Below are 22,824 nucleotides of genomic sequence, written 5' to 3' on the forward strand. Positions count from 1 at the left end.
TAGACTTTTTAAATGAAAGGGTGACATAGTGGAAAGGCAGAGAAAGGGGGAGAATCAGAGAAAGAGAAAAGGGTGGAAAAGGCATTTAATAATTTATCACACTATGAATATTACTGCCTCATTTTAGAATGTTTGATCTAGAAAGCATAAATGAAGGTTGTTATATGAGTTTTACAATTTTTATTCCATTTGGGAAAACAATCCACTTTAATTCAGTAGAGATGACTGTGGGTCCAGTGACCATATCCACTTGTATGTGTTCATAAAGTGTTTGCTGATAATGAGAAAGAGGTTACTGGGTTACTCTTCACTCTTTTTTCTTTTTTTTTTAAATTTCTGTATTTATTCATTTTTGGCTGGTTGGGTCTTCTTTGCTGCGCACAGGCTTTCTCTAATTGAGGCTAGCGGGGGCTACTCTTCATTGTGGTGTGTGGCCTTCTCATTTGCAGTGGCTTCTCTTGTTGCAGAGCATGGGCTCTAGGCGCGTGGGTTTCAGTAGCTGTGGCACATGGGCTCAGTAGTTGTGGCTCATGGTCTCTACAGCGCACCTCAGTAGTTGTGGCGCACAGGCTTAGTTGCTCTGCGGCATGTGGGATCTTCCCACACCAGGGCTCGAACCCGTGTCCCCTGCATTGGCAGGCAGATTCTTAACCACTGTGCCACCAGGGAAGTCCCTACTCTTCACTCTTGAGAGATGTTTTTATTTAATATCTGTCTTACTGCCATGAGGAAAAGTAGCTTTATTAATTTTTCAGAAATACATTAGATTGAGTCAATTATAGACGTTCCGTTATGTAAATTATTTTTTTTTCCATATTTGCACTATGTTGACTGCAATAAACACAAACCAAGCATTTTGAGTAAACCTTTAAGTTATGGAACAATTTAGATTGATTTATTTGGCAGGTGAGGTTCTTTAAAAGCAGGGGGAGATAGGATTTTAAAAACTCATTTAATCAATGACTAAATATTTTTTGGTTGTGGTGATAGAACTTTCATTTATTTCATTTATCATCTGTTTTTTGGAAGGATTCTATGAGACACTGCATAAATCTTATAATCTCTTTGGGAATATCAAAAAAGTGGTAGTTTTAACATGCCAGTTTTTTTTTTTCAGCGCCTATTTCTGTTGTTAGATATTTTATCAAAATATGATCCTTTCATTCATCAGATCACATTCTGTAGGAGTCCAGGTTTCAGATCTCTCTGTTTGGATTACCTTTCCTTCTCTGAAAATCCCTCAAGGCCAAGTTCAAGTCTGTGATATAGTGATTTACCAATATTTACATATTTGGTCTTTGTCCATTTCTGGCACAGAGCTCCTAAAGCCCTTGGAATTTCCCAGTTGTGAGAGCAATAAAATCGTCTTTTGTTATGTTAATGAGGTGACCTTTGGAAAGCACCTAGGGATGGGGGCTGGTTGCCCAGAGAAACAAACATGTGATCTGAGGGTTGAAAGTTCCAGTCCCATATCCACCATCCTCGACCCCACCTCTGGGTTGGAGAGAGGAGATGAGGTTGTATCTGGCCAATAGCCAGCTATTTAATCAATCATGACTATGTGATGAAGCTTCTATCAAAACCTAAGATGATGGGGTTCAGAGAGCTTACAAGCTGATGAACTCTCGGAGATTTGGGGAGAATGGCGTGATCAGAGAGCATGCAGGCTTCATACCTCTTACCCCATACCTTGCCCTATGCATCTCTTCCATCCGTCTGTTCCTGAGTTTTATCCTTTTATAATAAACTGGTAATCTAGTAAGTAAAAGATTTCTCTGAGTTCTGTGACTTGCTCTAGCAAATTAATTGAACCCAAGGAGGAGGTGGTCGGAACCTCTGAATCCCAGGTGACAGCCTGGAATTGCGATTGCCATTTGAAGGGGATTGGGGTAGTTGTGTGCCGCTGAGCCTTTAACCTGTGGGATCTGACGCCATCTCTAGGTAGACAGTGTTAGAACTAGTTAAATTGTAGGACACCCAGCTGGTGATATGGGGAAAAAAACCCACACATTGGAGTCGGGTGCTGAGTCGAAGTTGGTGATCAGAAGTTGGATCAGAGTCAGAATTCCACCAGGGACTCAAAGCCTCTCCTAGCAGCCCCACAGAACCCCTTCTCCCCTGAACTTCTATGTACTCTAAATTTAGCACTGACTTTGTCTTGCTGCTGTGTGATAGTTGAACAGTTTTTTTGAGTTTCTATGTAGTCAATCTGCCTGTTCTCTGGGATCACTCCTGCCTCTCAGCCACTGGGGAGGGTTATAAACAGGTATATTTGTCCTATCTGTTTCTTCCCATGGCCACACTGATTTGATCATAACACTGATTCATGCTCAGCCAAAAATGTTTTCTGTTTAGGGAATTTAAAATTTGGATCAAGAGCATCTAGTTCTTCTCTGTGGGTTCCTTGAAAATGACTTTTGTAATCAGAAGTTGTCTATTTACAGGCAGCCGTAGCAGGGTATCCCATCTGGAAAGGGGGAAGAGTGAAGCAGCGACCCAGTGGGAAGCAGAGATGGAGGCAGAATAGCTGCTGGGGAACCTGAGGGTTTTTCAGTCCTTGACCGCACGTCCTTATGAGGGGTCAGGCTTCTGTTGCTTCCTTGGTTTCCATGAAAACCCCTGATATTGTGACAATACACACCCTTGTGTTGCTTTGGCTGGTTTAATGGATTTACTTACACGCTAAAGAAACTTGGATAAGATATATGCTTCTCATCTCAACAGTGCCTGTATATTTTAGGAGTTAAAAATGTTTGTGGAAAGAAAGATCTGGAATGATAGCTTTTCTCTCTCTTCTCAATGAGAACACCCCTAGGCTCACGATAACTACTTTTCAACTTAATTCGGCAAGTTCTATTTTTTAAAAGGCAATGTAAGCGTAAGAAAATAATAATCTACGACTTTACTTTCAGAAAGTATTGAACCTAATATGAATATTTTCAATATAAAATCAGTGGTTCCAGGACTTCCTGGCTGGGTGACTTTGGACGTCACTTAATTATTTTAAGCCTCTGTCTTTTTCATATCTAAAACGGGGATGATGACAGCACTGCCATGAAGGGCTGCTGAGAAGACTAATTTGGAGATTGTGTTGTGCCCAGCACGTAGATGACGTGTCTGTTAGAACCGATTGTTCCAAGTGAGAGAAAACTCTGATAATTGGCTTTAACAACAGAAAACTGTCGTGCCACATGTAGTTGAAAAGACCAGAGTTATGACAACCTTCACATGAGGTTTTACTCACTGACGATATGGTCTCTCCACTCTCCTTTATGCATTACCAGTCCCATCCTCAGATTCCATCCTGTGATCCCTTGGCAGATCTGGGCTCTCCTCTCATGTTAGCAAATTGGATGCAACAGTCCCAGCTACCACAGCCTTGTGCGCACTATGCCTTGGCTCAAGAGAGAGGTTGTATATTTTCAAATGGGCCTAACAGAAAACTCATTGATTCTCACTGGATTTCTTATCATCCCAGTCAACATAAGCAGGAGAATGGGATGCGATTCACTGATGAATCACCCAAAACTAGCACCTAATTCTTCAGTAGGGATAGTGGCAAGGGTAGGTCCTCAAAAGTAAGAGGGATAGATTTGAGGCAGATGTCTTCTACAACTCAGCACATTCAGTAAATGTACCTTTTTTTTTCACCTTCAAAAGGATTTTAAAAACCTACACAAAATAGACCGTATTATCTTCCCCAATATTTTATTTTGTATGAGTTCTCACAGTTGCGTAACTTTCATTAGTTTGTATCTCAGTGTGGTTTTTAGAAAGGCATCCTAAGAAATATTTTATTCTTAATTGAAAGGTTGGTCTGAACAACTTATTATTTGGCCTTTTAAAAAATTTCAATAGGGTTTCTACTTTTCAGAGTCTTCTAAGGAAATGGGATTTTTGCAGTGTTTTTTTTTTAAAAAATAAATTTATTTATTTTTGGCTGTGTTGGGTCTTCGTTTCTGTGCGAGGGCTTTCTCTAGTTGTGGCAAGCAGGGCCCACTCTTCATCGTGGTGCGCGAGCCTCTCTCTGTCGAGGCCTCTCTTGTTGCGGAGCACAGGCTCCAGATGCGCAGGCTCAGTAGTTGTGGCTCACGGGCCCAGTTGCTCCGCGGCATGTGGGATCCTCCCAGACCAGGGCTCGAATCCATATCCCCTGCATTGGCAGGCAGATTCTCAACCACTCCGCCACCAGGGAAGCCCTTTGCAATGTTGTAATTAAAAAAAAAGCTCTTCATATTAATGTGCTGGATCCTAATGTCTTTGGTTCCTGTTATATTCCTGTTCAATTATTCCTTCAAGCACTTTGTTCTCCCATGACGCTTCCTTTTTGTTACCACATCTTTTCAGAGATGAGCTTCTGGATACAACTGAACCGCTTGGTATCTGGTAGAGTCAGAGCAATCACATCTGGGAAGCTATTTATTAAGCTACACTTTTAAATATTCTAATGTAGTTTAAGAATTCAGTTTAATAGTGTACATTATATTGGCTTAAACCGATATAATTTGGATTAGTACCTAATTTTTACAAATTTGTTATTCTAATCTCCCTGAAAAAACTTTCCTTATCCCCATTCTTCTCTTCCCATTTTATCCTCCTATTTTATTGTTTCTGATCATCTCTACTTCAAATTTTTAAACTTGTAACCTACAGAAATAAATACATTTTACATCTACTTTACATTATGACCCAGCATATATACATATTCACACATACATATGTAAAACAAGTTTTACAAAACAATACTTAACCGTACAATTCAACTTGATGTTGTCTATTCTGTTCTGTTCTATTCCATTCAACTTTATTATATAAGTTGCTCCTTTATAATCCTGTTATTTGACCTCATGATCCACTGATGTGTCTCAACAATATAACTTGAAAATTATTGCTAAAGCAGTTCTTCCTCACTGGGAGATTTTTTACCCCACAGGGTTTTTATGATTGTACTCAAAGGAATTTTGTCTCATAAAGGCAAAATAGCAAATATTTCTATTTCCACTTAAAAGGGCATTATACAAAATAAAATAATTATTGAAATGTTTCCCTTAACTACACAGTTGAAAGCCCACTGAAGCACATCAAGTGACAGTACATGCCAGTAAATGAAAACCAGATAAACGTTATAATGATTCAGTTACACAGCTGTTTTACTACCCAACAGAGCAATTCTGGGTACCTTGATGTTTTGACTATTATGAAGTTAATTTTGGCAAATTTGCATCATCAGATGCATGATTTATATTCATCTGATAAAAACGTTTATATGATGCATTGTAATTGTCTCTAATATATTAGAAACCAGTTTATGAGTGAAAATAAATTATTAAATTATATCGTTTATTTTTTATTTACTGGGAATAAACTATTCACAGTAACAATGTGTTATTTTTGAGAAGTGCCTGCATGGAGTAGTGTAAAAACTCCTCTTTTGATTGTCATTGAGAAACAAAAAATTAAAAATATCAAAATTAACCAATTGAGATTTTAAAACACAAAAATATAAGAATTGCAAACATCAGATCATAGTTTTGACCCATTTTTGATGCTGTAACACATTACTAAAATTTCAAAGTATTTGTGTGCATTCTGTATATTGAGACCAAACAAAAGGAATTTATCAACAAATTTGCTGTTGCTTATATACTTATTTTTTTGTTTCTTTTTTGTTCACTAGGTTGTTGTATTTTTTAGATTCCACATATAAGTTATATCATACGGTATCTGTCTTTCCCTGTCTGACTTATTTCACTTAGCATAATAGCCTCCAAGTTCATCCAAGTTGCTGCAAATGGCAAAACTTCATTCTTTTTTGTGGCTGAGTAGTATTCCCCTGTATATATATATATATATATATATATATACTACATCTTTATCTACTCATCTGTTGATGGACATTTAGGTTGCTTCCATATCTTGGCTATTGTGTTGAATATAATGCTGCTATGAACATTGGGGTGTATGTATCTTTTCAAATTAGTGTTTTTGGTTTTTTTGGATATATACCCAGGAGTGGAATTGCTGGGTCATACGGTAGTTCTATTTTTAGTTTTTTGAGAAAATTCCATGCTGTTTTCCACAGTGGCTACACCAATTTACATTCCTACCAACAGTGTGCAAGGGTTTCCTTTTCTCCACATTCTTGCCAACATTTGTTATTTCACAAGAAATGTAGCAATGGAATCATAGGGTTAGGGAATTAAGAAAATGCAATTATAAACGAACAAATTGTGTGACCTGAATTTTTTAAATTAAGCTGGTTCCTCCTCCCCTGCTACAGTATAGTTTTCAAAAGGTTAACTATTCATGACCCTCAGGCAAATATAATGTGAACCCATGTCAAAGATTTTATTTAATTCATTAATTAATGAGGAAACCAGTAAGATGTTAAAACTGGTCTAAAGAGCATTTGAGAAGCTACAAACACCCACATAAGCAAAGGAATATTAGGATAAGATTTTTCAGTTAGATACAAAATTGTTACCTTTGGGGTTATCTCTGCCACCAAACAAAACAAACTATTTACATCTCTACTAGACAAAAATCTGCAAGAAATCTTTGACCCTATAGAGTTGTAAAATAGCCTAGTCAAAAGAAAGTCAAGCCTGTTTCTGCACTGAAAGAACACTTAGCAATTTCTTTTGCCTATTTTCAAGTTCTGAATAATTTTTCTGACACCTATTCTCTCAATATTTTTAATGTTGGAGTGGCCATAATCCTCTGTCTATATTCACTCCCTTAGTGATCTCAGTCAGTCTAGTGGTTATAAATTATATAAACATTTGGGTGACTTCCATAGTTATATCTAAGTATAAATATTTAGACCTCTTTCCTCAACTCCAGACTTGTATATTCAACTGCCTATAGTACAGTGCTCTTAGATATCTAATGGACAGCTTAAATTCAACACATCTAAAACTAAACTCCTGGCTTTCCTTTCTATAAAAAGGCTATTACACCTATATCCCCTATCCCCCAATATTGGCTACTCTATCCTTTCAGATAAGCAGAAGTTATCAGTACCTTATTTTCTCACATTCTATAGGCAATCCTTCAGGAAATACCAATCCACCTTCAAAATATATCAGAATCTACTTCTCACCACCTCCACTGCCACCACCTCATATATCATTAGGTATGTCCCTGCAGAAGGGCTGAGCACCAGGGAGGCAACTTTCCCAAATAAAGCAGAGCTTTGATTTGTTCAAGGGCAAATGAATAGTTCTCTAAACCTGAATATACAAACTGGCTCTCCAGAAAACCTATTCTCCTGAAAAGTCCAGTAAGTGGTGTTATTGAGTAGAACATTATTTCTTTGATTTATAATTGCTATCTAGCTATTCCTAATATCCCCAAGCATGTATAAACCAACTTCCTCTATTTAAGTATGTTGTGAAAATTCTTTTATATTTTTTTAAGTCTCGATTTTTTTTTTCTATTCACTTACATAAGTGATAATAGTCACTGTTCAAAACAATTGATTTCTCTGATGTACATGTCACTCTTCAGGGAACCTGAAATGTGCTGATGCTTTAGGTATGTACTTGTGTATCTGTGCAGAAAGGCTTTGTGATAGCTTTCTGGGACTACCATAGCAAAGTACCACAGACTGGCTGGCTTAAACAACAGATATTAATTTTCTCACAATCCTAGAGGCTACAAGTCTCAGTTCAAGATGTCAGCAGGGCTGTTTTTTCCCTAGAGGCCTCTCTCCTTGGCTTATAGATGGCCCTCTTTTCTCTGTGTCTTCACATGGTCTTCTCTCTAGCCCTGTGTCCTGATCTCTCCTTATAAGGACATCAGTCATGTTGGATTGTGGTCCACCCATTTGACTTCATCTTACCTTAATTACCTCTTGAAAGAACCCATTTCGAAATACAGTCACATTCTGAGGTACTGGGGGTTAGAACTTCAACACATGAATTTTGGAGGGAGATAATTCATGCCACACTTTCACTTCAGTAATGGGCAGAGATGTCATGTTAACTTAGATAACTGGCACAAATGCAAAAGAGAGATCTGAGTCACCAGCTTGCGTGTCAAGATTCCAAAATAATGGCATTCAGGGCCCAGCCTGGGGCATCCCTTACCTTCATGTGCCCTTTGGTTTGCGGTACCTACTAATCTCAGGTCCAGCAAATGAGTACAGTATATTTGTTTGTATTTCTCTCTTGACTCAACACAGATGAAAAGATTGAAAAACAGAGATAAAAAAGTTGCATCAGTAACAAGTCACATTCTTTGCAAATGGTAGTGGAAAAGAAGACTACCTTCTTCTGTACTTATGAAGACTGAGTATTGTGTTTTGTTTTCACGTTAATTGTAGTTACCAATTTTATATACAAAATAATTCACTAAATAACTCACATAAAATCAAGGGATTTAAAAATTTGTCAAAGTAGTCTTTTTCTCTGTTGTTAAGCAGAAAATCTAGAAGAGTTCTGTAGTTGGAGACAATAGGCTAAATCAAAGAAGGAGAAAATAGTTATGATTTTTAAAACCACTGAAGCTTTAAGTGTCTGCCAGTGTTCTGGCGATTTGGGGCTGAAATCTGCTCTGTTCCTTACTTTCCTTTGTCAGCAGTGTTCACCATGGCAACTTCAATAAAACTCCCCTCACAAATGTTTTTCTTCTAGAGTGCAAAGCACCTTTTTAAAGAAGGCCGACAACCTGGTAGGAATGGGTGTTCAGAAAAAATCAAATGAAAAGTATTCTGCTTTCTTTATGATTGCTGTAGGTGGCAGGAGGTGAAGACATTATACAGGGGATAAAGTTGGGTGAAAAAAGCATTTTACCTAGTTTTGAAATAAAAATTGTTTTTTTTTGAGGTATAAAATTAGTTTAAAATATGTTAGAGAAACTTTTCCTTTTCATAACATTTCTTTATTTCTCATCTTAGAATTTGGACAAGCTTTGTCCATACAAATTCATGAGCCACTTTCGAATGTGGATTTTGTATGGACAACTTTAGCCAATTACCTGATTTAGTGAAAGCTGCTTGGGTCCAGATCCATTTCTTGGGACTACTTTGGTAAACTTAACTAATGTGGGATTTTGAGCACACCATTAAATCTCCCTGGGTGCCTTAGAATCACATTAGAATAAAGTGGAAATGTTTCGAAAATACCAATGCTAGGGCCTTACCCAGAGATTATATTTTAAGGTCTAGGTGATACTCAGATGTAAGATTTTTTTCTTTTTTCTTTTTAAGTACCCAAGGCAATTTTAATGTCTAGCTAGACTTAAGAATCACTATATTTATTGATCTCAAAGAATCCTTCCAACTACGCCTTTCTAAGGCACTGATGTACAAGTTGACGCCGGCAGGGCTTGACTCTGATAGGAGTGCTGATTAAGTACCTTTGCTTTCAAATTTATGTATCTTTTGTTTCAAGATTCAGGAAAGAATGGCATTAGCTTTTAGTTTAGTAGCCTAGCATCTTTATTCCTGCTTATCTATTCATTATCCAGAATAAGCCCAAAAGTCATGTCAGTGTCCAGTGCAGAAGTAATACCTTCACTTTCAAAACACATTGGTTTTCAAAGGACTTTATTACTTAGAGGTTGGTCAAAAGGCATTAACTAGATACAATATTACATTATTTTTTTCTGTGTGTGAAAATGGCCAAGACAAAGTTAACAGCAGATTTTTCAAATGACTCCGTAATTCTTCGTTGCCACAGTGGATAACTTTTCTCTTTAGAACAGTGGGTCTCAATCCTGATGGCACTTCAGAATTGCCTGGGAAGCTTTTTCAAAATCTTCATGCTTAGGCTATCAGAATCGCTGGACCAGGCACCAGTTCTTTGAAAGCTTGCCTGGTAATTACAAAATGGAGCCAGGGCTGAGGACTGCTTGCTCTAGAATGAAGTTGTGTGGACAAATCGGGTCAAGCAACTGGCCAGTGATGAAATGCTAAGAGTGTGTTAGCCATCTCCTTGATTAGAAACAGCACCTCCTTTTCCCCTGTGGACAACACTGTCAGAGATGATTATTCTTCTTTTGCTAAAATTACCACTGTGAGGAAAATCTATTCCTTTAAATGTTCAGCATTATTAGACTACAACTATTTCTACTGAAGGTGGCAAATGAAACGTTTCTTTAAGTTGATGAATAAAATCTAGGCCTGTCTTCTCACAGATCCCTTTGAAGATGATTGAAATAGTGGGTAAAAGAAGGAGAAAACACCAGTTTTTTAGGAAATTAATTTGTTAGGTTAAATTGCAACTCAAAAAGACCCAATGGTGTATGCCTTTTAAGTTTCAGCTTTGTTGTTTCCTCATAGGTAAAAACTGCGTTTCAGCATTATTCGTCTGTGATTTTCCTCTGTAAATTGTGATAGTCACTGGAAACTTAAAGAGTCCAGAGCCTCAGTACTGTAGTATCAAATGTGTGCTAAACTGTCATTCTGGAGCTTGGTTCTGGTGTCTCCCCAAAGCCTATAAATCATCATCAAACAAACAAACCAAGTAATTAAGCTCTCTGGCCTGAATCTGATCTATACTCGCCACCTTAAGCCTAAAAAGGTATCCATTCATGTAGCTAGTTAAATCCTCCAATAATGAATCTGGATCAGGGAAATGACTTGCTAATGCTTTTCGCAAACACGGGGAAAGGGAGCTCATTTCCTCCCATCACACACCCGAAACCCACTGTGTTTTCAGTGGCCCGACAGAAAGCCAAAGCTGACGTACATGGAAAAAGGATAACAGACGTATTAATAGGAGTTAGTAAAAAAAGTGTTGCCTTCACAAATTACATCTGAGCTCTTCTTGAGATGACTCCAGGGCACGTTGCAAATTCAACAATTTATGATCAGTTGCCTTTTATCCTTAAAATCACGCAAAACAAGCAATTATTTAGAATGCAGTAAATGGTTTAATATTTATGGACTTGAGAAAGAACTTGAATTAAAATTCAGTCTGGGATCTGAATTAGCACCCTCAGAATACAGAAGGAATTTAATACGCATGCACAAATTAGTTTTAATAACATACATAAGTAAAATACATTTGTTTTACTTGATACGGTTGTTTTGGAGGACCCTTCTTGGAGTTGAACTTATTTTTATTAGTTGGCTGGGCATGATACAGGTTGAACACCCCTTAGTTCCAGGGCCTTGACAAAATTCACCTCCAATGGCTTTCCCGTGCCTTTGGTGAGCCTTAGGGATCGGATGCAGCCTCGGAAACGAATGTTGGTTGTCAGGCCCAACTGGTTGAGGCCCTCTGAAAAACCAAGCAAGGAGGGCTCAGTTTTGAAATTCAGCTACTATGTTAAGAGCATGCTTCAAGGTCAGCTGTTGGCTTAAGATGCAATTGGAATGCTATTTTACGTAAAGTTAGTGATTTTGTTCTTAGCTTTACTAACAGTTAAACTGGTAGAGAAACATCAACTTTTTTATAGTTATGTATTATGAAATATGGAGACATCTATAATTACACATTTGAAGACATCGAAGAATTTGGTTTGGAAGGGACAAGTTTACAGTTGTGAATTAAAATTATTAAATTTTATTTAATGAACCAAAGTAACTGATCAAATACTTTAAGTACTGAATTAGGACATGGACTTTTAATGGTGACTTTATTACTTTCTTCCATTGTAAAGATAAATCCCAAATGGTTAAGTTTGTTGTGAACTCACACAAAATCTTCCTCTTCTTAAGGAGAGAGTCCCTTCTTTTAGCAGGCCTACTAGGTGCTAAGATCCCATTTTGTAGACTGTAAATGGAGAAGTATATTACCTCCTTCATAATACCTTGGGGTTTGTCCTGATTGAAGCAGGAGATATTTTCTTTTTCTTTTTGTCCCCGAATTTTTTTTTTGTCTGCGCCATGAGGCATGCAGGATTCTAAGTTCTCTGAGCCACCAGGGATCGAATCCATGCCCTCTACAGTGGAAGCACAGAGTCCTAACCACTGGACTGCCAGGGAATTCCCAGAAGGAGATATTTTCCAAAACCCAGGAGCAGTTTTGGAAAGAGGAACTCAGAATTGGTCCCCATGACTTCTATATCTTTTCCATCATCAACTGCTGCTTAATATACACTTTGCTTGTTTTGTTAAGGAGAGGAGCTCTATATAAATGGGGACAAAGGTTTCTCTGGCCAAAATACTGAAAGACCATTCCAGCAGTCTGTATTACTACAGTATTTAAGAGGCTCTTGGCTTACTTCTTATCAAGTTGGGCACTCTTGTTTATAGGCACTTTGGGTAACTCTCTGTGGTTCACATGCTATATTTAATGTGCTGGAGAGGTATTTTTGAATGCAGATTTAGTGCTTGGGTTTCTTTGTAATATAAACTCTATAATAGCCTAAGGGGGAAATTAGCTATGTTTAACCCAATGATTTCCAGAACTTGAGGAAATAAGTTCCATAACATTTAATGATTCCTCTGGTATATTAATTTTTAAAAAATGAGAAAGAACACCGATTCTGGCCCTGATTGCTGTTAAATGCCTCATATCTTTATAAGCCAAATGCATTTCCTCTAGCCTCCATCTCCCACGAATGAAATTTTGGAGGCAATCATGAAAAGTTCAGTCCCATGTGGTTTATATAAGTAAAATGCTCATTTTACACACTAGAAATGTCAGATAATGTATTATTTATTGGAGCAGATTCTAAAGCTAGGAAGCAAGTATACTTAAGCACACATTCTTAAACGTATTTATAGAATATAAATGTGTTCAAAACTACTAACAAAACAGAGCAAAGATATTCTTGCTGGGGTAGGCAACACTCACCTGGGAACCCTCCGACAAACACGGGGTCATTTGTATCAGCGGATGTAGATGCTCGATTTGGGCTCTGGGCTTCCACCTGGTTCCCATCTACTGTCAGCTCGATTCGGTGCTTGACCTTGTTGGCCGTGACTTTATGCCACTGTCCGTCACACAAATGCCCTGGGATCCCAGCATCATAGACAGCAGTGAATCGGCCGGCGCCATTGTCCACATGAAACATAAGCTAGAAAGCAGGAAATTGAACAGCCACAGATGGTTTCATTGGAAGGGTGTCATGGTGGTTCACAGAGTAAAAATTATCTCTAGAAAAGTCATTAGCTGAAATAGTTTTAAATGAATAACTTACGCATATTAAATTAAAAAAAAACTTGACAGAAATTAAAATGCAGATTTAATGACCAGGAGTCAGAAATTATGCCCTTTACTTTCGGACATCGTTGGGAGCAATAGGCAAGACGTACGAGGCTGGTAATAAATAACTCTGCTTTCAGAAAATGTGAAATACAATTTGAGGCCAGGTGACAAAAAAAGGATGTAGTATACACTGGGAAAAATTCTACCACAGATCTTTTTAGAGTGTGGGAGTTCTTAGGAATCTGGTTTACAAATTCATTTGAAAGGATGATTTTTTTTTTAAGATTTTGATGTTTTAATTGTATATATTTTCCTTCACGGAATCTATTTTATATATAGGATTGAGAGTTACATAAATTACATTTGGGGGCAAGTTTCATGTCACAGTTACCAAAGACTTTGAGCCAGAAGGCCAGTTCAATTCTTAACAATGAAGAACTTAGACTAGGAGTTCTTGTCTAAATGAGAAAAATCTGTTTTTAGTAACACAGAATGGGCCCTGAAACTTGAGATTGCAGAATTCTTTTGAAGCTGATGAAGAAAAGAAACATATTGAAACATTAAAAACAGTCAGTTTGGCAAAACATTTGACAAGGTAAAAGAAAAGAAATAGGGGTTTTAAAAAGAAGATTAAAAGTGCAAGTAAATAGGTGAAAAGTTTGTAAACTATACAGTGATGTAAATATTAGTTAAGATTTTGCTATATTCGGTGAAATTTGTAACAAGGGAATTTGGCATATAAAAAGAGCTTGGTGAGAAATCCATATGCATTGTGATGGAACTCGACACCCTGACAAGTTGCAGGGAACTGTGGTTATAATCAGGTGAAGAGCAACACTGACAAGATGCATTGAAACTGTGTGTTGAAAATCTGGCAAAACTATTATTATTATTATTTTTTACATCTTTATTGGAGTATAATTGCTTTACAATGGTGTGTTAGTTTCTGCTTTATAACAAAGTGAATCAGTTATACATATACATATGTTCCCACATCTCTTCCCTCTTGCATCTCCCTCCCTCCCACCCTCCCTATCGCACCCCTCTAGGTGGTCACAAAGCACCGAGCTGATCTCCTGTGCTGTGCCGCTGCTTCCCACTAGCTATCTACCTTACGTTTGGTAGTGTATATATGTCCATGCCACTCTCTCACTTTGTCACAGCTTACCCTTCCCCCTCCCCATATCCTCAAGTCCATTCTATAGTAGGTCTGTGTCTTTATTCCTGTCTTACCCCTAGGGTTTTAATGACATTTTTTCCCTTAAATTCCATATATATGTGTTAGCATACGGTATTGGTATGACAGACTCTAGGTCCATCGACCTCATTATAAATAGCTCAATTTCGTTTCTTTTTATGGCTGAGTAATATTCCATTGTATATATGTGCCACATCTTCTTTATCCATTCATCCGATGATGGACACTTAGGTTGTTTCCATCTCCTGGCTATTGTAAATAGAGCTGCAATGAATATTTTGGTACATGACTCTTTTTAAATTATGGTTTTCTCAGGGTATATGCCCGGTAGTGGGATTGCTGGGTCATATGGTAGTTCTATTTGTAGTTTTTTAAGGAACCTCCATACTGTTCTCCATAGTGGCTGTACCAATTCACATTCCCACCAGCAGTGCAAGAGTGTTCCCTTTCCTCCACATCCTCTTCAGCATTTATTGTTTGTAGATTTTTTGATGATGGCCATTCTGACTGGTGTGAGATGATATCTCATTGTAGTTTTGATTTGCATTTCTCTAATGATTAATGATGTTGAGCATTCTTTCATGTGTTTGTTGGCAGTCTGTATATCTTCTTTGGAGAAATGTCTATTTAGGTCTTCTGCCCATTTTTGGATTGGGTTGTTTTTTTTTTTCTTATTGAGTTGCATGAACTGCTTGTAAACTTTGGAGATTAATCCTTTGTCAGTTGCTTCATTTGCAAATATTTTCTCCCATTCTAAGGGTTGTCTTTTGGTCTTGTTTATGGTTTCCTTTGCTGTGCAAAAGCTTTGAAGTTTCATTAGGTCCCATTTGTTTATTTTTGTTTTTATTTCCATTTCTCTAGGAGGTGGGTCAAAAAGGATCTTGCTGTGATTTATGTCATAGAGCGTTCTGCCTATGTTTTCCTCTAAGAGTTTGATAGTTTCTGGCCTTACATTTAGGTCTTTAATCCATTTTGAGCTTATTTTTGTGTATGGTGTTAGGGAGTGATCTAATCTCATACTTTTACATGTACCTGTCCAGTTTTCCCAGCACCACTTATTGAAGAGGCTGTCCTTTCTCCACTGTACATTCCTGCCTCCTTTATCAAAGATAAGGTGACCATATTTGTGTGGGTTTATCTCTGGGCTTTCTATCCTGTTCCATTGATCTATATTTCTGCTTTTGTGCCAGTACCATACTGTCTTGATTACTGTAGCTTTGTAGTATAGTCTGAAATCAGGGAGCCTGATTCCTCCAGCTCCGTTTTTCGTTCTCAAGATTGCTTTGGCTATTCGGGGTCTTTTGTGTTTCCATACAAATTGTGAAATTTTTCGTTCTAGTTCTGTGAAAAATGCCAGTGGTAGTTAGATAGGGATTGCATTGAATCTGTAGATTGCTTCAGGTAGTAGAGTCATTTTCACAATGTTGATTCTTCCAATCGAAGGACATGGTATATCTCTCCATCTATTTGTATCATCTTTAATTTCTTTCATCAGTGTCTTATAATTTTCTGCATACAGGTCTTTTGTCTCCTTAGGTAGGTTTATTCCTAGATATTTTATTCTTTTCGTTGCAATGGTAAATGGGAGTGTTTTCTTGATTTCACTTTCAGATTTTTCATCCTTAGTGTATAGGAATGCCAGAGATTTCTGTGCATTAATTCTGTATCCTGCTACTTTACCAAATTCATTGATTAGCTCTAGTAATTTTCTGGTAGCATCTTTAGGATTCTCTATGTATAGTATCATGTCATCTGCAAACAGTGACAGCTTTACTTCTTCTTTTCCGATTTGGATTCCTTTTATTTCCTTTTCTTCTCTGATTGCTGTGGCTAAAACTTCCAAAACTATGTTGAATAAGAGTGGTGAGAGTGGCCAACCTTGTCTTGTTCCTGATCTTAGTGGAAATGCTTTCAGTTTTTCACCACTGAGGACGATGTTGGCTGTGGGTTTGTCATATATGGCCTTTATTATGTTGAGGAAAGTTCCCTCTATGCCTACTTTCTGCAGGGTTTTTATCATAAATGGGTGTTGAATTTTGTCAAAAGAGATGACCATATGGTTTTTCTCCTTCAGTTTCTTAATATGGTGTATCACGTTGATTGATTCGCATGTATTGAAGAATCCTTGCATTCCTGGAATAAACCCCACTTGATCATGGTGTATGATCCTTTTAATGTGTTGTTGGATTCTGTTTGCTAGTATTTTGTTGAGGAGTTTTGCATCTGTGTTCATCAGTGATATTGGCCTGTAGTTTTCTTTTTTGTGACATCCTTGTCTGGGTTTGGTATCAGGGTGATGGTGGCCTCATGGAATGAGTTTGGGAGTGTTCCTCCCTCTACTATATTTTGGAAGAGTTTGAGAAGGATAGGTGTTAGCTCTTCTCTAAATGTTTGATAGAATTTGCCTGTGAAGCCATCTGATCCTGGGCTTTTGTTTGTTGGAAGATTTTTAATCATAGTTTTCATTTCAGTGCTTGTGATTGGTCTGTTCATATTTTCTATTTCTTCCTGATTCAGTCTTGGCAGGTTGTGCATTTCTAAGAATTTGTCCATTTCTTCCAGGTTGTCCATTTGATCGGCATAGAATTGCTTGTAGTAGTCTCTTAGGATGATTTGTATTTCTGCAGTGTCAGTTGTTCCTTCTCCTTTTTCATTTCTAATTCTATTGATTTGAGTCTTCTCCCTTTTTTTCTTGATGAGTCTGGCTAATGGTTTATCAATTTTGTTTATCTTCTCAAAGAACCAGCTTTTAGTTTTATTGATCTTTGCTACCGTTTCCTTCATTTCTTTTTCCTTTCTTTCTGAACTGATCTTTAGGATTTCTTTCCTTTTGCTAACTTTGGGGTTTTTTTGTTCTTCTTTCTCTAATTGCTTTAGGTGCAAGGTTAGGTTGTTTATTTGAGATGTTTCCTGTTTCTTAAGGTAGGATTGTATTGCTATAAACTTCCCTCTTAGAACTGCTTTTGCTGCATCCCATAGGTTTTGGGTCGTCGTGTCTCCATTGTCATTTGTTTCTCGGTATTTTTTGATTTCCTCTTTGATGTCTTCAGTGATCACTTCGTTATTAAGTAGTGTATTGTTTAGCCTCCATGTGTTTGTATTCTTTACAGATCATTTCCTGTAATTGATATCTAGTCTCATAGCATTGTGGTCGGAAAAGATACTTGATACAATTTCAATTTTCTTAAATTTACCAAGGCTTGATTTGTAACCCAAGATATGGTCTATCCTGGAGAATGTTCCATGAGCACTTGAGAAAAATGTGTATTCTGTTGTTTTTGGATGGAATGTCCTATAAATATCAATTAAGTCCATCTTGTTTAATGTATCATTTAAAGCTTGTGTTTCCTTATTTATTTTCATTTTGGATGATCTGTCCCTTGGTGAAAGTGGGGTGTTAAAGTCCCCTACTATGAAAGTGTTACTGTCAGTTTCCCCTTTTATGGCTGTTAGTATTTGCCTTATGTATTGAGGTGCTCCTATGTTGGGTGCATAAATATTTACAACTGTTATATCTTCTTCTTGGATCGATCCCTTGATCATTATGTATTGTCCTTCTTTGTCTCTTCTAATAGTCTTTATTTTAAAGTCTATTTTGTCTGATATGAGAATTGCTACTCCAGCTTTCTTTTGGTTTCCATTTGCATGGAATATCTTTTTCCATCCCCTCACTTTCAGTCTGTATGTGTCCCTAGGTCTGAAGTGGGTCTCTTGTAGACAGCATACATATGGGTCTTGTTTCTGTATCCATTCAGCCAGCCTGTGTCTTTTGGTGTGAGCATTTAATCCATTTACATTTAAGGTAATTATCGAAATGTATGTTCCCATTCCCATTTTCTTAATTGTTTTGGCTTTGTTATTATAGGTCTTTTCCTTCTCTTGTGTTTCTTGCCTAGAGAAGTTCCTTTAGCATTTGTTGTAGAGCTGGTTTGGTGGTGCTGAACTCTCTCAGCTTTTGCTTGTCTGTAAAGGTTTTAATTTCTCCATCAAATCTGAATGAGATCCTTGCTGGGTAGAGTAATCTTGGTTGTAGGTTTTCCTCCTTCATCACTTTAAATATGTCCTGCCAGTCCCTTCTGGCTTGCAGAGTTTCTGCTGGAAGATCAGCTATTAACCTTATGGGGATTCCCTTGTGTGTTATTTGTTGCTTTTCCCTTGCTGCTTTTAATATGTTTTCTTTGTATTTAATTTTTGACAGTTTGATTAATATGTGTCTTGACGTGTTTCTCCTTGGATTTATCCTGTATGGGACTCTCTGTGCTTCCTGGAGTTGATTAACTATTTCCTTTCCCATATTAGGGAAGTTTTCAACTATAATCTCTTCCAATATTTTCTCAGTCCCTTTCTTTTTGTCTTCTTTTGGAACCCCTATAATTCGAATGTTGGTGCATTTAATGTTGTCCCAGAGGTCTCTGAGACTGTTCTCTGTTCTTTTTATTCTTTTTTCTTTATTCTGCTCTGCAGTAGTTATTTCCACTACTTTATCTTCCAGGTAACTTACCCGTTCTTCTGCCTCAGTTATTCTGCTATTGACCCCTTCTAGAGTATTTTTAATTTCATTTATTGTGTTGTTCATCATTGCTTGTTTCATCTTTAGTTCTTCTAGGTCCCTGGTGAATGTTTCTTTCATTTTCTCTATTCTATTTCCAAGATTTTGGATCATCTTTACTATCATTATTCTGAATTCTTTTTCAGATACACTGCCTATTTCCTCTTCATTTGTTAGGTCTGGTGGGTTTTTACCTTGTGTCTTCATCTGCTGTGTGGTTTTCTGTCTTCTCATTTTGCTTATCTTACTGTGTTTGGGGTCTCCTTTTCATAGGCTGCAGGTTCGTAGTTCCCATTGTTTTCGGTGTCTCTCCCCAGTGGCTAAAGTTGGTTCAGTAGGTTGTGTAGGCTTCCTGGTGGAGGGGACTAGTGCCTGTGTTCTGGTGGATGAGGCTGGAGCTTGTCTTTCTGGTGGGTACGTCCACGTCTGGTGGTGTGTTTTGGGATGTCTGTGGACTTATTATGATTTTCGGCAGCCTCTCTGCTAATGGGTGGGGTTGTGTTCCTGTCTTGCTAGTTGTTTGGCATAGGGTGTCCAGCACTGTAGCTTGCTGGTCGTTGAGTGAAGCTGGGTGTTGGTGTTGAGATGGAGATATCTGGGAGATTTTTGCCGTTTGATATTATGTGGAGCTGGGAGGTCTCTTGTGGACCAGTGTCCTGATGTTGGTTCTCCCACTTCAGAGGCACAGCACTGACTCCTGGCTGCAGCACCAAGAGCCTTGCATCCACACAGCTTAGAATAAAAGGGAGAAAAAGTAGAAAGAAAGAGGATAAAAGAAAATAAAATAAAGGTAAAATCAAATAAAGTTATTAAAATAAAAAAATAGTTATTAAGAAAAAAATTTTTTTAAAAATGTAAAAAAAAACAAAAAACACGGACGGACAGAACTCTAGGACAAATGGTGAAAGCAAAGCTCTATAGACAAAATCTCACACAGAAGCATATACATACACACTCACAAAAAGAGAAAAAGGGGAAAAAATAATAAATCTTGCTCTCAAAGTCCAACTCCTCAATTTGGGATGATTCGTTGTCTATTCAGGTATTCCGCAGATGCAGGGTACATCAAGTTGATTGTGGAGCTTTAATCCGCTGCTCCTGAGGCTGCTGGGAGGGATTTCCCTTTCTCTCCTTTGTTCTCACAGCTCCCAGGGGCTCAGCTTTGGATGTGGCCCCGCCTCTGCGTGTAGGTCGCCTGAGGGCGTGTGTTCTTCGCTCAGACAGGACGGGGTTAAAGGAGCCGCTGATACGGGGGCTCTGGCTCACTCAGGCTGGGGGGAGGGAGGGGCGCGGAGTGCGGGGCGAACCTGCGGCGGCAGAGTCCGGCGTGACATTGCACCAGCCTGAGGCGCGCCGTGCATTCTCCCGGGGAAGTTGTCCCTGGATCCCGGGACCCTGGCAGTGGCGGGCTTCACAGCCTCCCCGGAAGGAGGGTGTGGATAGTGACCTGTGCTCTCATGTAGGCTTCTTGGGGTGGTGGCAGCAGCAGCCTTAGCGTCTCATGCCCGTCTCTGGGGTCCGCGCTGTTAGCCGCGGCTCGCGCCCGTCTCTGGAGCTCCTTTAAGCAGCGCTCTTAATCCCCTCTCCTCGCCCACCAGGAAACGAAGAGGGAAGAAAAAGTCTCTTGCCTCTTCGGCAGCTCCAGACTTTTTTTTTTTCCTGTCAAAACTATTAAGTGTTGCTTATTCCCCCTTTTTGTCTCTGTGCTCCTGGATCTTTTTGCTTTACTGCCTTTGAGGATGGTTTGAAGACTGAGAGGAAGGAGGTAGGAGGATAAGGAAAGCGTATTTTAGGTCAGTGTGTGGTTTTTCTTCTTGGGAGGCAACGGCACCCTAGGATTGGAAATGTGAGCTGAAGTATGATTCCTGTTGCAAAGGCAAATAGGAAACTTGTGAAATTGCTTTGCCGTCTTCTTTTTACCTGTGCCCTATAGTACAAAGTACATGAAAACTGGTTATCTCACTGCAGGTAGGGACAGAAAAGGCAGAATTAGATTATCCATTGTGAGCAAACCGGTACAATACTTTATATTCTACTAATATAACTTTATTATAAATATGTTCTATTGTGCAACAGTATGTGGATGCTTTTAAATAAACTGAGCAATCAATATGTCAGCTAGACATCTTCATTTCTGAGAGGTGCCTACCCTGTTATAAGAGGCAAAGACTGATTTTAGACAATCTAAGCCCTTTTTTTCCCCACTGGAATTGATAGCTTCATAGAGCATGTATTCATAAAGAGGAGAATAACTTTACTCTTAACCACACAGTAACTAGCTTGAGATCCAGAACCACTTCGGCCATTATTAGCATAGTTGGCTTACCGTAGAATTAGCACATTTAAAGTTTACACTGGTCTACAAAATAAGTGTGTTGAAAACACACAAGAATTGAGATAATCCAGAAGGATGAAAAGATCCAATCTAGCTTTCTCCCAACAAAGACAAGAGCGGGGCTTCAAAATAGAGCAGACGTAGAGAATGGACTTGAGGACACGGGGAGGGGGAAGGGTAAGCTGGGACGAAGTGAGAGAGCAGCATGGACATATACACACTACCAAATGTAAAACAGATAGATAGTTAGTGGGAAGCAGCCGCATAGCACAGGGAGATCAGCTCGGTGCTTTGTGACCACCTAGAGGGGTGGGATAGGGAGAGTGGGAGGGAGGGAGACGGAAGAGGGAGGAGATATGAGGGTATATGTATACATATAGCTGATTCACTTTGTTATAAAGCAGAAACTAACACACCATTGTAAAGCAATTATACTCCAATAAAGATGTTAAAAAGAAAACAGAGCTTTCTACGTGTAAACGACAATATTGTGAAGAGACGCAGAAATGCTTAGACTGCTGACGCTTACCTTTTCAGCAATCATTTCAATACCCATTCCATCCATTTTCTGGCTGCTGATTCCCAGAAGAACTCCAGTGGTTCTAGTTGTGCGGAATTCAAATTCTACAAGAAGGTCCAATCCTACTTTGAACCCGTCAACTGTAAAATGAAAACATTTTTGAAAAATTGTGGATTCGAGTTTAGGAACTGTTAATTCAAATTTGTACAATGCCATGGTTTTATTAGCTTTCAATTCATGTGTTAGACAACTATAAGTTCCAGACTTTCGTATGGCCTACACCTCCACCATTTATAGTTATTGCTTATTTTCTTGGCTGCCTTCCTTCCTAGAATATAAATTCTGTGAAGGCAAGGACTTTGCCTATATTGCTCACCATTTTATTTCTGTGCTCACCAAAGTATCTGACAAATGGTGGAGGTTGAATATATATTTGTTGAATGAATGAATGAACACAGACTAAGATTGACTCAAAGAATCTCGCAGCCAGGTGTGATTGTCAGAAGTCTTGTTGCTGGATGAAGTCAAGCACTTCAATGATTATTCAGTAAAATTTCACTGGGGCACTCTACATGGTACCACGATGATCTGAAAGGGCTCAAATATCCCCAGACATTTTATTTATAAAGAAAGGAATTACAAATACAATTTTGAAGGATAAGATTCTGGGACATAAATAGACTTTTCTAGTTCATTAAGTTAAGTCTTTATAATTTTCCATATTTGATTCATTGGTTTACTTAATCTTTTAGCAGGTATTTAAGACATGCTTCTTAGAAACATAGTGATCCACTAAGATCAGGCTAGACTAGACCTGCATGAACTATTAGAGGAAAACTCATGGAAATTTTTTCCAGGTCTCCTATTTATTAAGCAAGAAATAAATGCTATGTGTAACCACAACTGTCTCCAATGAAGGGAGGCAGCTGTTATGTGAAAGACTTTTTTCTTCTACTGAGAACCTTGATGAGTTTGAATGGACAAAGACGGGCTTAGGGCAGATTTTAAGAATAAAGGGTAGAAGAAGCTGGAATTTTCTGCAAAATAAAACAATGATTTTGTTTCTGTTCCTGAAAGGAGGATAAGGAAAAGAGAGAAATAACATGAAGCCATTCAGCA

The 22,824-nt window shown here is 38.3% G+C and overlaps 1 protein-coding gene across 1 annotated transcript in view; it reads right to left on the reverse strand.

Annotated features, from left to right (window-relative positions):
- Positions 1–9,533: 9,533 nt before the first annotated feature.
- The window catches only part of LAMA2 (laminin subunit alpha 2), a 613,890-nt gene continuing 600,599 nt past the window's right edge, over positions 9,534–22,824 (reverse strand). Inside the window, 3 exon segments of the mRNA XM_032650802.1 lie at positions 9,534–11,228; positions 12,750–12,972; positions 21,715–21,845. Coding sequence (XP_032506693.1) covers positions 11,071–11,228; positions 12,750–12,972; positions 21,715–21,845 — 512 coding nt within the window. The 3' untranslated portion in view covers positions 9,534–11,070.

This window comes from Phocoena sinus, chromosome 12, assembly GCF_008692025.1.
Source record: "Phocoena sinus isolate mPhoSin1 chromosome 12, mPhoSin1.pri, whole genome shotgun sequence".
NCBI classification, from domain to species: domain Eukaryota; kingdom Metazoa; phylum Chordata; class Mammalia; order Artiodactyla; family Phocoenidae; genus Phocoena; species Phocoena sinus.